A 16,570-nucleotide genomic window follows, 5' to 3' on the forward strand; every position below is an offset into this window, starting at 1 on the left:
AAGTTCCTCTAAGCCACCCCGATCCCTTCTTCTTTCCAGCTAAACATGCCCCCCTTTAGGTATCCTCCAATCCCGTCTTCTTTTTCATCAGCTTAATTATCGCTACATTTATTTAATGACAAGAGTTTGCTTTTATAAGGAAGTGACAAACACAACTAAATATACATCTAGGCCAGGGGTCGGCAACCAAAATAACAAGAAGAGCCATTTCTTTCCAATTCGGTACAAAATTCAGTATTTCAAGAGCCGCAATGCATCTGAGTACTGTACATACGTACATATCGTCAAGAAGCAGCCCGTAAAGAGCCGCATGCGGCTCCGGAGCCGTAGGTTGCCAACCCCTGATCTAGGCAATGATGTTGTTGCAAATGTATGTGTCCAACAGGAGACCGAATAGGGCTTGTACCTGCGTGGTGCTGAATAGTGGACAGCCGGAATGGATATGTGAAAAACTACATTTGCAACGTACCTGATTGTCTGAGGGGTATTGAAATCAGCCTCTTGTTGATTTGCTTCTTCTTCAACCTCCTCCTCCCACTCTTGAGAGCCGACCTCATCTCCAAACTTGAAATCATGTAAAGGGATGAATTAAGGACATTTTGGTGGACGATAGAGCTAAACAATACATGGTGATGCTGCGTTGGCAGTGGTTCACAAGCACAATCAACAATGGGAATTTAACACATTTGTCAAAAACACTGCCTTAAAAGAAAGAATATATAATCGGTGACGTTTTGGCCACTGGACCTTCCACAGGGCACAAGGGCCAATTTGCTCTCCATGTGCTATGAAGAAGGGACATTGTCTAAAACGTTGCCGATGTTATATTCTTGACAAATGTGTTGCGTTTTTACATTTATATATCTACAATATCAACATTCAGAATAAGTCAAGCAAGACTACTGGCTTAATATATTTACAGGCATTGTCTTTGAAACTGATTGGTCCACACCAGACAGCTTTCTTTTGAGCCTAGTCTCTGGTGTGGACCAATCAGTTTCAAAGACAATGCATATATTATCAGAGTACGTTTTTTGTTTGCATTCTGACCACAAGTATTGTGGTTAATGCAGAAATGATTCCTTGTAAAAGGTTTCAGTTTGGTGTTTTAACATCTTAACACCTGTTTCGTTGCCAAAAAAGGGGAAAACCTATTCTCGTTATTTTTATTGTATTGCTGCCTGTTAACCAAACACATTCCTGAAATAAAACAAATGAATAACAGCAACCTTAATTGGAAAATTATAAACGTTAACTGAATGCACATTTTTTTAAAGCTAAATTATGTTTTCCACAATAGCAAAAAAAACATTCAAAATCTTTCATCCATTCCTAAAAAAAACAGTCCAATAATTAAGATAAAAGTAAATTGCACTTTGACCTGAGTGCTTCACACATGACCCAAAATTGTTTCTCCCAGTAGCAAGATAGATCACTCCCTCCTCAACCCACATGGCTAAGTGCAGTGCAGACTATGGACATAGAGCAAATGTATTACTATTGATTCATGGTTGTGTAATGCTTGATGTATCATGTTACATCGTTTTTTCTCATTTGTTTTGTTTCATTGTTGTACTTAAAATACTTTTCATTGTTGCTTTTGCCATTTTTGTGACCCAGGTCACGCGAGCAAATGAGACTATCCTGGTCTCTTGAGTTCTCACCTGGTTAAAACAAAATAAGCTGGAAACATGGAGGGAGCTAAAGACTGCCTTGCAAGCATGGACATAGAGCCTGTAGTCTCGCATTGTTGGTGTAAATGGACTCCAGAAAGTACTCGCACATGCTCAGGATGGCCAAGCTTGTTTGAGTGTTTCTGATTTCTCTCAAAGACACGTGTAAGGAAGCCAAAGCAAGGGGCCCTCACGCCTAGCAACTGGGGTAGCCCAAGTGTCACTTTAGTTTTATCACATGACAGGCACAATAAACATAACACTTAAGGGGTCATGGTGAACGGCTCTACCCCATAATGCTAAAGTGCAAATGAATGCTCCGATAATTTCTCAATGGAGAATGATTTATTAATCAATGTCGTTTTGACAATTAAAATGAACGCAAGTGATGTCATAACATGTGGGTGATTAGTAGTATGTGCAAAGGCAGTAGCTTCAATAGATACAATACTGGTGATAGCCTTCATAAAAATGTCATGACCACCAATTTTTTTTGTAAAGGCTATCCCCAGTAAACCTTTAATATTAATGACATCTGGTGAATTTTAAAGTTGAATTTAATACAAAGTGACAATTAGGATAGTCTGGTTGGCTGCACAGAATACGTAATTGCTCGTGTGACTGGTTCAATGTTACATGGGCAACAAGCAGGAATCACAGGAATGTTACGCCAACAATAATATGCTCCGTGGATCTTTTCGTAGATACGAAAAAATATCCTCTTATTCACAAATGTTTTATACACATCTTCCCACATATTTAACATGTGTTTCATATAATGCATACATTTACACAAAATACAGAAGATTTGCTGAAATGTTCAGTAGTCTGTCGGTCGACAAAGTGTGGACTATTTTAAACCCTAACCGACACAGCTGGCTGACTGCATTCTGACCCTGTTTTTTGTATTTGCATTATGTTCTATCTATTTAAAATCTGTAAGAAAGCTTTTTAATTAGTACATGTATGCAGGTGTATGTATGTAGAACTTATTTCGCACTACATAGCCAACTGTGCTAATCGGAGATGATACAGGTGATGGGAGGCAGCTAAATTCACTCCAACGTTACAAAAATTATTTCGTAACTTGATCAAAGAAAGTAGAAAAAATGGATCCGTAAACACCGTGGGCGAATTACTATCCCACATATCTGTAATGTGTGTTGTGCTCGTCATCTCTATCATGTCTGCTGTGGATGAGAGAAATAGAAAGGCAAGGGGGTGGGGTCTCTAGAGCATGACCGACCTTGCCCAGACCTGGCAGTGACCCGTCATATCACATATTTTTACAGTCTAGTCCAAAGAATGACATTTAAAAAAAAAATGTATTACGAAACTCTTCTTCACAGCATAGAATAAAACAATACAAGCTCATTCCACCTTGAATTTGGTTGCAAGACGAAACATCTATTGAACACTAAAAAAAAATGATCACTGCTGATTGGCCTCAAATATTCGCTGCTTCATCGCTGTCAACCAACCCAGGACACACAACCTTGGTAAGTATATTTACAAGGTAAGAAAAATAAAATGTTTTGGTTGCATATTCCTTTTCTTCATTTTGTAACCTTACACACAATTGTAGTGTTATTCATTCTGCAACATGAATTTTGATCATTTAAAGACAGACTAAACTCACCGTTTCAAAGAGTTCTTCCATTAATTCATTGACTTCCTTTTCTGCAAAAAAAACACAGCTTCTATCAACCAATATATAAAAACAAGCTAACAAAAAATGCTATAGTAACATACAACATGAACGGTATAGTTTTAAAGATACCACCACTCTCTATAATGTTTAAGCATTCATTATTTTACAATTGTTTTCGAACAATGTTAGTGTCCCGTTCTTTATTTCTTGGAGAGCATTAAACTAAACTTAAACATCTGCATTTCACGCTCTGCACTGTAAAATATATATTTTATTTCAACGCATCTATGTTAAGATCAGGAAACCAAGTCCTGAACATAAAAGAGTTAATAAAATATAGTCATACAATTTAAATTTTCAAAACAATTGTTTATTTTTTAAATCACATTCATACTAATTACTGTATTCTCAAACTCAAATACTTCTTGTTTATCATAGACTAGGTCTTAATTTCTACCAGCCTCTTTAATTCTTTTTCACAAAGATCTATGCAGTGAGTAAATACATAATTTGCATTTGAATGTGTCAGCGAGCATTAATCCCGACAAAAACATGTTTCATAATGAGCTGGTTGTGTGTATTCACATAGTCCTTTCACGACACATTGACAGGAAGTGATATTTTTTCATGAATGAATTACAAGCAAAGGCTTATTGTAAACAACCAAGGGCCACTAACTACACTCAGGATATGACATTATTCGTTTTTGTACAGCCAAATGAGACTCTATTAGGATTAAGATTTTTTCCAAGGAAGATCTGACTAATTATACAATGAGTAGACTTACTAATAAATGTATTTCAAGAGGAGAATCATCACTTTAAGTCCCAATGTGAGGTAGAAGGTGAGTAGACTTACTGCTTATCCGGACAGAACGATCATTCCTGAAGTCCTCCACATCAGGCTCATCAAGGTCCTCCAGGAAATTGTATTCTGGGTCATCCTCTTCATCATCGTTGTCTAGTGACAATCAAGCACAAAATGTAAACGTAAGCTGCACAGAATGGCTTGGGAAGTTTGTTTCACTCCATTTAGGTTCTTCGTTTTAAGTGGCTTTAGTCGAATTCTTTGGACAATTTAGAAGTTACACTGAATCATAAATCGCACGGATTGTTTGGTGGCTTAGGCAACTTTGAGTGACACATAGTTCTGAAGTACACTTGCTGTGAATGTCTTGATTTTTTTCAAACTAATTAGTAGAATAGACAAATTAAATTAGGACAGTGTGGCATTTTGTACCCAGTATATTCTTGTCTTTTTTGCATTTGTATAAAAAGAGTCTATGTGTTAAACTGAAAAAGAGTCGGTTTACATCCCAAAAAAAATTACGTTTGAATTTCAGCACAACTAAAGGACAGGGTGTTTAATTTTATATAAACCTCATATGGGAGTCCCTCGCATAACGCGTGACATGCGTTCCTGAACAACAGCACGTAAGCCGAACCGCACTGTATAAAGCTTATTTTCCCAAAGAAATACCTTTTGTAAGGGGGTGGCATTACCAAATAAAAATTAAGTATAATTTAATTAAATTAATTTAGGCCTGGATTTACAAAATACGTATCAAATTTTAACTGTGTTCCTGAAAATACACAGCGTTAAAATTACATTCACAGATTTAGATTTTAATGTTTTGGGAACAAGGGGAAGACAAGTCACAGTAACTTTTGTAAATGTACTTTTATCACACAACACAAGTATTATGCCCATAACATAAGAACCTTATGGCGGGACGCCCGGGGTCCCATAAGCCCCCGGCTCGCGCATAAACTGCGTCACGGCGTCATTTTATGTCTGTTCAAGACGAAAGATGCAGCAATCTATTCCTCTCGACGAGCTCTACACAATGCGCTAAACAAAGTTTATTCTGCGCATTGGTCCTCATTGCGCTTGGACGACATGACAACAGAATGATCTGCACCAGGTGGGTCGCGGCGTTTATGTGCGCGGTGGGACGGAGTAGCCAAAAATTAATTACGATTTTTACTTCAGTTTATTCGGGACCCCGGGGTCCCGCAATACGGTTCATATGGGAGAAGTGGGATTAACAGTAGATAAAAGCACAAAACCAAAACTGTTTCCTGCAAAGTCATATGGAACAAAACAAGCAAAAAGCTAAATAAATATTTAGCCTCCTAATTCACGACTTGACAAAAAACACTTTCCCCCGCCGATTTTGTACAATGGCCAAATCTTACAACAGATGGTGAAAAGAGGGTTTGAACTGGCACGGAACCAGGCAAGGGATCTATAGGGCAGTCTTATCGCCACAGGATTCTAAAATGTGTTTCACTGCTTAACCTGTTACAACAATAAAGCAAGCGAAGACTTTTCAAGTGCCTGGAATAGCCAAAGTTCGCTCTCACTTAAGGAAAAAACGACAACTGCCTTGCCTCTACTCCTGTCTATTTATTCACACAAGAATGAGATGCATATTTTCAACAGGAATCTGGCACCTTCAATTTATCAACAGATGTTTTTCTTCTGCATATTCTTGATTCCAAGACGTTAATCAAACCTCATACTGCAAAACTTATTACCAAGTGACTTACCTTCTGCATTATCTACTGGGTCTGTCATAAGCCCATGCAGCCAAGTCTTCCAATCTTCATCCTCCATAACCGCCGGCTCGTACATATCTGGCGTTATATCTGGTGCATTCAGCTCTGCTTCTAGCTGCCCAATAGGCATGTCCCTCAGTGTCCGCTTGGAGCGTGTGCGGTATGCTATTAAGTTTTCATCGTCTGGCTGAACATGGCAACAATAAAAAAAACATTATTTCAAAAAGTTAAAACAGGCACAATGCTATGGATTTCCATATGAATGCACTCAAAAAAGTCTTAAGTGGTTTCCAACTCCAATGAGCATGAGGTGTCACTCTTTACAGCCCTGAGCCACTGGTGGAAAATTCCATTCCCATTGTGAGGGGTATGTCATTTCATGTATTGCCAACATATAAACACCAGCAGCCATTTACAAACTATTAAAATAAATCACTGAAAAACATACAACAAAACTAAGTGTAGGCTTATATATTTATATTACAAAGGGGTTTGCCATCCAGAAGTGGTGGTTCAAGAGGACTTGGTTGTTTTTCCACTGCAGAAGCCAAGATGCGCCATTAACTTGACACGCAATTAGTTGAGACATATGTAGGTGATGTGTGGTGACGCAGTCCCACACATCATCTACATACGTGCCAGCTGACGTCAGACGCAATAAGGGTGTCATTAGCCCTACTCCTGGCCCTGTTTGCCCCCGAGAGACAGGTTCTAGCTCAGTACAGAACATAACCAGTGAAAAACCTATGATACCGGCTCAACTCGGGTGTACCAATGGAAAAAGGGGTATGAGAGCCAGGCTAAAGGAAGACATGAAAAGACAGTGTCATGAACGTTTTGTAAAATATAGGACAGCAGGAATTGAGAGTAATGAACACAAACAGATGTAAATATATAAAAAATAGAAAGTGATATCGACATATTAGGATTCATATGCACGTCAAGTGGACACACGTTAAAGGCCAATGTGGTGAACTTCTTACAGCGAAAGTGACAAATCGTTTAAGTTAAACGTTGAAAACAAATTAACGATCGTACATTGCGCCCTAATAAACAAATACAAAAACATGGCCACCGATGATTCACTGGAGATGCATTTGCCTCATATAAAAGGCAAAATCATAAAGCTTGAGGAGATGAAATGCTGGCATGGGGACATCATGTAGAAATGTCATCACATGATAGTCTCATCTCTTTGTTAACCATACCACCCATAGCAATGTACAGCACATTCAGTTTATTATATGGTCATATTTTTTCCTCGGACACTTCCCACTGGACCTTTTTAATACTGAACACTAGCAGCCAGGGCACATTAGTATTCTACCATGGTAGCACTTTAATTGCACTGACTCATAATCTTGGTTCTTTCGGTAAAGTCACGTAAATATAATTTTTTTTTAATATAAAATAATAAACTAAAAAATCATACGAATTTAATAAAAAGGATAAATTGAAAATAATAAAAGCAAAAAAACCCACAATAAAAATAGTCAAATAAATGTAAAATTATAAATAAAAATAAATTGAAAATAATAAAAGCGGTGGGTTTTTTGCTTTTCTTCAATTAAAATTAGGAACAATTTTGATAGAATAATATAAAAAATGCTATTTAAATGATATACACTGTAACACATTCTGATTTATTTTAATTGAATAAAATATCCAAGTAGGGTTCACTAATATCTTGCATGTAATTAGACTTCACAATTTAAGTACTGTGTTTTAAATTTATATCAAGCTACTTTCATAAAGCAGCATTCTTCGTCCTTGAATATCTAACCCATTCATCCCAGACACTGCATATGCAGTACCAATTCCAGTGAGCTATGATAAAAATCTACAGCACAATAACCGTGGAACCAACAGCATTTTTTTAAAGGGTATACGTACGTCACATGAATTTCCACATTCTGCTTATTAGAAGTCTGTGACAATTATAATAATACACATTGAAGAAAGACTTTTGTGGTAGGTTTATTCACACATGGTTATTTTGGTAGCACGTTCACCACTTGTCGCACTGGTTCATGGTTCGAATTCAGCGACCGCCATGGTTATTACTGCCGGTGTAATATTCAAAATATGCACCGTGTGCTTCATAGTGAACTTGAGAGGTCTCATGACGTCATACGCCAGAGCAGGCCACTGTGCCGGCGTCATGGTCCAAATTGGCCAACTTTGAAAGAGTAAACCCACATTACTCAATTTGAATATAGATCGCAATCATCGACTCCCCCTGTGAAAACTTGACAGAACAGAGTTATGAGACTCAGCGAGGCTTTCCTGGGTAAACAAATGCAATAATACAAAGGGAGATATCATGGTATATCATTGGTTCTGGTAGAATACCATAGTAACATTTGCTTACCTTCCACACACACTGCTACTGTGAATTAAATTCATAACCTAGCAGTTACATTTTTATTTAAAGCTTTCGTGACTGCAGGGATTCATATTCTTGGTTCTTTTGGTAAAGTCACGTAGAAGAGAAATAATAAAATAATAAAAATATTAAACAATAAAAAATTCTCACGACATTTCGACTGCAACACAAGCAATCATCATCAGGTGACTTTACCGAAAGAACCAAGAATATATAACCTAACAGTTATTCTTAACAGCAGCACATTGGCAAAGGTAAAAAAAAGTAAATATTATTTGGAACGAAATTACTTGTTTTTGTGAACAGCAAAGAATACACAATATGATCATACAATTTTACATTTACACGATCACGTGATACTAACCCGATATTGATATCCAACAATGCTGCTGAATGCCAACTCTTCGTCAACAGCATTGAGTTTCTCAATAAAAGTGCTGTCCTTTGCTGGGAGGGGAGGTGGAGGCCCCATTGGTACAACCATGGCGCTAACGTGTCTGATCTTCTGAATTGTGGGTTGTGGTTGTGGTTCTTCAACTTGGATTGACTAAAGAGAAAAGCAAACACATGTCCAAGAAACAAACAATTGTCTATGATTTGCACTTACAAAATCACCTGTTATAAAATGCAATGATACGACATTTTCATGTTGAATGTTATTAGATAAAAAATACTTCATGAAGAAACTGAAAAGGCTGTAATTCTTATTTAAGAATTGTGAAACGTTTACTTGGGTTTTAAATTACGTTTCATGGAAGGTATTGCTTAGTGTGTTAAAAATTAAAGTTCTAATAATTACTATTTGGTTCTTTCGGTAAAGTCACGTAGGTATCAAATAAAATAATTCATCATCATCCATGGGCAATCCACTCCATGCCATCACCAAAAACTTGTGATGTCACAACCAGTAAGACTGTAATTACTACTTCCTACAGCAGGAATACTACCATCAACTTTCATACCAATTACAACAGTAATCATTCTGAGAGCATTTAATTAGTACAGCAAAATTAATGAGCTTATTACAGCATTAATACTAGTCATAAGTACCATAGCAATTAACTACTAACACAATACTGCATTTACAATTAAAACAGTAATAACTCCCACAATTACAACTGCCTCAACAATAAATAATGCAATTGATTGTATTAATTTTTGAAGTGCGATGTTGAATTAATTTCCCTCTGTAGAAAGTTCTGAAAGATTAGCCTAGAAAACATAAATTTATCCTAGATTTGAAAACAATATTATCATATTCTTCTCATGATCTGTTTTTATGCCACTAAAAAAACATCAATATACCATGCACGTTAACATACCATGTGTCAATTTAAGCATTCCATGTATTCATTATATATAAACAGTAATGGTAAGCTATGTAAGTGGAAATATCACCTGTGCATCAGTACTGCCTTCATCCTCAACATCAGAAACACACGAGCTGCGCCTTAACCGGTGGTGCCCAGGGCTGATTGGAGAAACACATTCAGCCACCAGGGAATTCTCCAGATCACTCTCCAGAAGGCTCTGTTAAGGAAGTTGTGAAACAAAACAAATTGGTGATGGAAACTAGCATTCAGTTAGCTTTGTAAAACTCCAAGTATTGTCTTATGTGCTATGAGTGTACATTTCAGTTTATGCATTACGTACGATATTTGTAGCAAATAATTAGCATCGTTTACTACGTAAGGTGCAAAATAAGTTCTACATACATACATATGACATGTACTTATGAGTACTGACACAAGTTAGTACATAATGGAATTTCACAATGCATTTAATATGAATGTACGTGGGCATGACACAGTAAAGACATTTCTATTCACTGACGAAAATTGTTTTTTAATGCCTACAATACATGTAGAAAGTAGTCTCGGATAGAAAAGGTGCTGGAAGGACTGCTAATTCAAATTAGAACACGACCTTCTCCAAAATTCCAGGGTGTCTTCCTTCCCTTAGCCAATCCCACAACTTTCCATGAAACAGGTCTCTAACCAACCCCTCAATTAACATTGCAAATTGGCCGTGTTTCCATCCTTCACACTCACTGTCCAATCAGATTCCAGGTCCTTGCTTCTCTGCCAATCAACCGAGCCCTTAGCGAGAATCTAATTAGTTCGGACCAATCTTGAGGGTTGTTTGACCCCACTGCACCACATTGTTCAATTTGGGTTGCTGAAGAGGGTCCCCCAGAGCAGTTATCACTCACCACTCATATTAGCTGTAGCTATAAATCAAACTCAGGTTATTGAGTTAACAGCACGTGAAGAACAGTGCTAAACACTCCACCAAATGTATTACAGTAATTGCAATAATACTCGTTACTCTTTAATGATATGTGCGATGAAATTGCAGGTATGAGACACGATTTAGCAATCCTCAAAAATGTGGGTTGTGATTCGCTGGACTGCTCTGTGGCACCTAAATAACCCACAAGAACATATTGTATGAGACCCAAAATTATAATGTAATATGAATTATTAAGGCGTAAAAAGTAATTTACTGTAGACTTGCTTCATCTGCATTCATAGCAATGCTGTCCAATTAGAAATATTCTCATACAGACCTCCTCAGCTGTGTCATCTTCCTCTTCTTCTGGTTGGTATTCTTCATCGGATGAGTCCTCTTCCTCAAGAGGAATCTCTAGAAACTGTGGTTGCTGAAGCACACCCATTTCACAAAAAATCCAATGGAATATTGAAACAATGGCACAAGAATACAAATAATATGCTGTAGAAGAGTCAAAATAGTTGGTATACATTTTTTTTCTATAATTACAATAATTTCCAAACAAAGACACCATAGATTAATTGGTTTACTTATATGCAACAATTTAAAGAGAGAATATATAGGTATATAAGTTATTACCCATTACACACATTACACACATCTATATGTATAAAAGGTAAATTTGTGAATCTGTCTGTTCTAAATGTTTAGCATACTTCCCATCATGCAACAAACTTGAAATTTGGCATGTGGGTAGCTTCCAGACAGTACACAATGCAAAAAGTATAAAAATAGACTTTTGTATTTTGGGGGGGGCACAATAATGGATATGTTTTACACGGCAAGCGAGCGGTGACTTCACATCTGTGATGTCACATCTGTGATGTCACCCCCATGCGGAAGCGTCACGCAGTGTGCCTGCTGACGTTACGCACCCCCCCCCATCCTCCGCGTAGGCCGTATATTAATCTAAAACAAGAATCCAAGTCTTGAGCGAAGCCGGGTAGTAAAGCTAGCCTGTTATAAAGCAATCCAAAAATGCGTGTCAATTAATAACGCTACACCTTCCAAAACATAATGAAGAGTGTGAACGATGCAAAATACAAATATACACTGTGCATTGCTTTTAATTAAACCATAATAAGGCAATACTGAAATGGTTACCGCAACTCCACATGCTGATTTATTCTTGGAAATGGTTTAAAAAAATATATTTTTCTTTATAGAAGTTATATTTACATGATGACCACTCATTATTCAAGTACCTCCTCTGGTCAAATTAAAGTGTTGGGAACTCGCCTTAATTTTCAGTCCTAAAACCAGTGGCAGAAATTCCATTCTTATTATGGGTACCAGCTACTCCACGAAATGACCACTGTTACTTTCTCAAAACGTGGTACTTATTTAATTGGCCCAGAATGAAGAGATGGGTTATCCTTGCAAAGCTTTGTTTAGAAACTCAAATCACAGCATTGCTGGGCTGGACAAGACTTTTCAAATAACCGTTTGTAATTATCAGATAGTTGCAATCACACCAATGTGTAAAATATCTTGCCTTTGTTACAAATGCATCCATTTTAATTGGTGATGACCATAATACAGGGACAAGACTAAATGCATAATTATTTTAAAATGACTCAACTTAAATAAACAATGTTTTAATTAAATGAAGAAATTCAAAGAATAGATTGCTTTAGTATACTGAAAAACGATTACATAACACAAAATTAAAATACTTACGGAGCCCTTTTCTGAAGCTTCTTTCGCTTTTGAGCGTGTCATCTTTGGTTCCTGAAGTAAATAAAAATGCTCTCCATGTTAGCTGAGTAAGTTATGCATTCAACTTACATGTACAAAAAAATGCCGGTATTAACTGCAGATGGGACCATGACCAAACAGCAGAATTTTCAGGAACTGTTGAAATTTCCACTCCAGCAGGTTAAGAGAACCTCTTTCAAATAAGCGACGTTTCTCTATATTCCCATCTCAGCCAAACCAGTGGTTTATATAGTGGCTGGTGTTCTGTCGTGAAGAACACAATATGAAAAGTTTTTTTTTCCCTTCCTTATCTTGACCAAGAATTGTTAAGTCTAAATTTCTGCCAGTTAAAACGTAAATGATAATCGAAATGACAGGCAAAAAAAAGTAAAGTTGGGTTCTTATACTTTTTATCCAATGCACGACCTCACTAGTTATGGATGGTCACAAACCAATCTTTGATTGCTTGCGATTACATCAAGCAACTGGAAAAATGAGAAGCGTGACAATTGGTCACTGGCACACTTTCACAGGCCAACTGTGCAGGTGTGACTGTCTGATGCACATCTTTCTCAGGGTACCATATTGGTTATTCAGAGGGGGTGGAATGTATTTTATTCATTCTGAATTGACCATGTTGCTTTTTATAGCCTCAATGTCTGTAATGATTGGTAACGAGCCTTTTGCCCGTCCAAGGACGGGTGTATTGCAGTAAATCTGAAACTTGCAAGTGAAAAGCAGACCGCGAACGTGATATTCATTGCATTAATGCGTGTGCAGTTTGTAAGGGTGCGGTGACATAGACCTATTTCATTTTAAGGTTATAATCCCTTGTTCATCATGACGTCCTTTTTACTTCGATGTCTCGACAGCGTCACAGAGAGGGTTCTGCCTTTGTCGTGAGGGTTGTCAGTTGACGCCGAGGAGGGGGCAGGATGCGCCTTGGCTCCCCATGTGGAGTGACGTCAGCCGCTAATTATTATGAATGGGGGGGGGGGGGTGTCCATTTGGAGGACGTCACCTGTTCATGATTATTAATGAGGGGGCTGTTCGATGTGGAGTGATGTCACCAGTTCATGATTATTAATGAGGGGGAAGGATGCTCCGTGTGGAGTGACGTCACCGGCTCATGATTATTAATGAGGGGGTCCATGTGGAGGATGTCACCTGTTCATGATTATTAATGAGGGGGGCTGGTCGACGTGGAGTGACGTCACGATCGTTGCGCACAGACATTGTTGGCTCATTATAGTAGGTAATAATGAGGGGGGGTGTCCATTTGGAAGACGTCACCTGCTCATGATTATTAATGAGGGGGGCTGTTCGATGTGTAATGACGTCACGTGCTCCTGATTATTAATGAGGGGGGAGGGTGCTCCATGTAGATTGATATCACCTGATCATGATTATTAATGAGGGGGGTGTACGCCGATATTGAGTGACGTCACCCGCTCATGATTATTAATAGGGGTGGGGGAGGTGTCCATTTGGAGAACGGCACATGCTCACCAATATTAATGAGGGGGGCTGGTCGATGTGGCATAACTACAGATGTTAAGATGTCTAAACACCAAATAGACGCCTATTACAAGGTATAAAGTCAATATCAACCACACAAACATTTGGTCGAAAAAATGTTAATGCTTTCGTAAGGTATACATTGCCCCTGACATGTATCGGACTACACCAGAGACAGCCTCTTGTATGGCTTTATCTCATCAGTGTTAGATCAAAAAGACATTATCAAGGTATTTAATGAATATCTTCTGAACATGTGTATTTATGCCAGCAGGGGTAAAGCTTTTTTTTATCATTCAATAACTTAACACTCGCAAATAGGTCCCATAGATTTTCCAAGTTGATTTAAATGTTTCTATAATGCAGTACCTCCAAAATCTATCAAACACATTTTTTTTTATTAACATGCTATCACCAGTCAAACTGACTAAACTGCACTTACATATTACTTAAGATAGGTACGATGAAACTACTGCTTTAAGTTGAATATTGTAATGTAATAAACGTGAAGATTTAGGCAAAAATGTTCTCGTCGTATGCTCGATTATTTACTTACAAAAATTGGGGGTTCATCAACGTCATTCAAGGCTGCTCTCATCATAGCAATGACATGCTCATTCGTGATGACTTCCTGAAAAGGACATCAGACATCCGTTATATTATACATGCACAATAAGAACTCCGATAGCAAACGTACAATTTAAGTGTAAGCGTCAATTACACTTGTAAAAACATCAATAACTTATACTTACATGCAAAATGTTTTTAACATTTACTGCAGTCAGATTGTGTTGCTGTGCGTCATCCTCGAGCTTCTTTTCTAGATAAGTATCTTCAACAATAACAATTTCCAGCTTATCTTCTTCTTCCTTTTGCACATCTTTTGACGTTAATTCAGCCACATATTGGTTCGGGCTTTTCGAGGTAGAAGCATTATCTTCATTCTCCAATGTTTCAAGTTTAACAACCATGGCCAACGTTTCAGGCTCACACACTGCTGGAGATGTACAAGCACTCCTCTCATCCTCTGCCGTCTCTTTGGTGGAGCAAAGTGTGCTGCTATCTTGCACTGTTTCTAATGATATGGGCTCACACTTGGTAGTAATACAACTCACCGAGCCTAAAGCTGTAGAGTCCTCTATTTGTAAACAAGTAGTTGTTTCAGCTGGAAAACCAGGTGTTTTATATTCACCACTGCCACTTTCCAATGGTGCATTTTGCGGAAAAGCTGGTTCTGAAATTGCCTCTGCAAAGGGTTTATTTTGGCAGACCGCGGCTAATGTGCTAGTATGTGATGAACAACTGGAATCATTAGCATGTTTACTGACACAAACGACTGATGGATCTAATTTCTCTTCACAGTTGTATTTTTTTACATATCCAGAAGACTGTTCAAAAGTAAATGTAGGTTTTAAAAGTCTATATGATGTGTTTTGATCATTCTCATCACTATCTGAATCAGAAGACACAGAGGAAGAGGAGGAAGCTGAATCATTGTTTATTCTTGGGAATTTTTTCTCTGATGGGACGTTGGGAGATGAAAGGGCCCTGCGTTTGGGCATTTTGAAAGTTGAATATTTCAATCTGGAACATACAAAAACATGATTTGTTTACGGTACATCGTCTTCAATATATACAACAGTATCGTTATAATAATAGGGTTTTTCCCCTTTTTTTTGGCAACAAAACTGAAACCTGTTTACAAGGATTTATGTCTGCATTAACCACAATACTTGCAGTCAAATGCAAACAAAAAACACACAATGATAATATATGCATTGTCCTTGAAACTGATTGGTCCCTTGGTGTGGACCAATGAGTTTCAAGAAAAATGCATATATTATCATAGTGTGTTTTTTGTTTGCATTAGACTGCAAGTATTGTGGTTAATGCAGACCTGAATCCTTGTAAAAAGGTTTCAGTTTTGTTGCCAGAAAAAAAGGAGAAAAACCCTATTATTATATTTTGGTACTGGCAAAGGAGGTCTAATGAAACAGTAGCGTTAGCAAGACGTTACACGGCTGAACCATTAATTACCATTCTACTTGTGGTGCAATATTCTTTAAGGACCCTGCACTCGATAATGGGTTCTTTACCCTTCTATCTGGCAACAAAACTGACACCTTTTTGCAAGGAGTCATGTTTGCATAGACCGCAATACCTGCAGTCATAATACAAACAAAAGAACATAACTCTGATGTGCACTGTCCTTGAAGTTGATTGGTCCACACCCGAGACAGCTTTCCTTCGAGCCTAGTCTCATATGGGTTGGACCAGATGACGCCAAAAGGCGCACAACTCAAGGACAATGCACCATCAGAGTATGAGAGCTCGGGGCAAGCATCTACACTATGGGGACCTCATTTGCCAGTAAAAACATGATAATTGGTTCTTTACCCTTCTATCTGGCAACAAAACTGACACCTTTTTGCAAGGAGTCATGTTTGCATAGACCGCAATACCTGCAGTCATAATACAAACAAAAGAACATAACTCTGATAATGTGCACTGTCCTTGAAGTTGATTGGTCCACACCCGAGACAGCTTTCCTTCGAGCCTAGTCTCATATGGGTTGGACCAGATGACGCCAAAAGGCGCACAACTCAAGGACAATGCACCATCAGAGTATGAGAGCTCGGGGCAAGCATCTACACTATGGGGACCTCATTTGCCAGTAAAAATATGATAATTGGTTCTTTACCCTTCTATCTGGCAACAAAACTGACACCTTTTTGCAAGAAGTCATGTTTGCATAGACCGCAATACCTGCAGTCATAATACAAACAAAAGA

General features: G+C 37.9%; 1 protein-coding gene across 1 annotated transcript in view; it reads right to left on the bottom strand.

Annotated features, from left to right (window-relative positions):
• Positions 1-16,570, bottom strand: part of LOC133346434 (GON-4-like protein) — a 58,275-nt gene that overhangs the window by 39,322 nt on the left and 2,383 nt on the right. The window contains exons 2-11 of the mRNA XM_061557999.1: positions 14,532-15,363; positions 14,336-14,410; positions 12,244-12,294; positions 10,841-10,933; positions 9,670-9,801; positions 8,636-8,818; positions 5,877-6,072; positions 4,183-4,284; positions 3,313-3,353; positions 470-564 (exon numbers count right to left, since the gene is read on the bottom strand). Coding sequence (XP_061413983.1) covers positions 470-564; positions 3,313-3,353; positions 4,183-4,284; positions 5,877-6,072; positions 8,636-8,818; positions 9,670-9,801; positions 10,841-10,933; positions 12,244-12,294; positions 14,336-14,410; positions 14,532-15,341 — 1,778 coding nt within the window. The 5' untranslated portion in view covers positions 15,342-15,363. The remainder of the gene's footprint in view (positions 1-469; positions 565-3,312; positions 3,354-4,182; positions 4,285-5,876; positions 6,073-8,635; positions 8,819-9,669; positions 9,802-10,840; positions 10,934-12,243; positions 12,295-14,335; positions 14,411-14,531; positions 15,364-16,570) is intronic.

Source organism: Lethenteron reissneri, chromosome 24 (genome assembly GCF_015708825.2).
Source record: "Lethenteron reissneri isolate LAM-NWPU_2019-01 chromosome 24, ASM1570882v1, whole genome shotgun sequence".
Lineage (NCBI taxonomy): Eukaryota > Metazoa > Chordata > Hyperoartia > Petromyzontiformes > Petromyzontidae > Lethenteron > Lethenteron reissneri.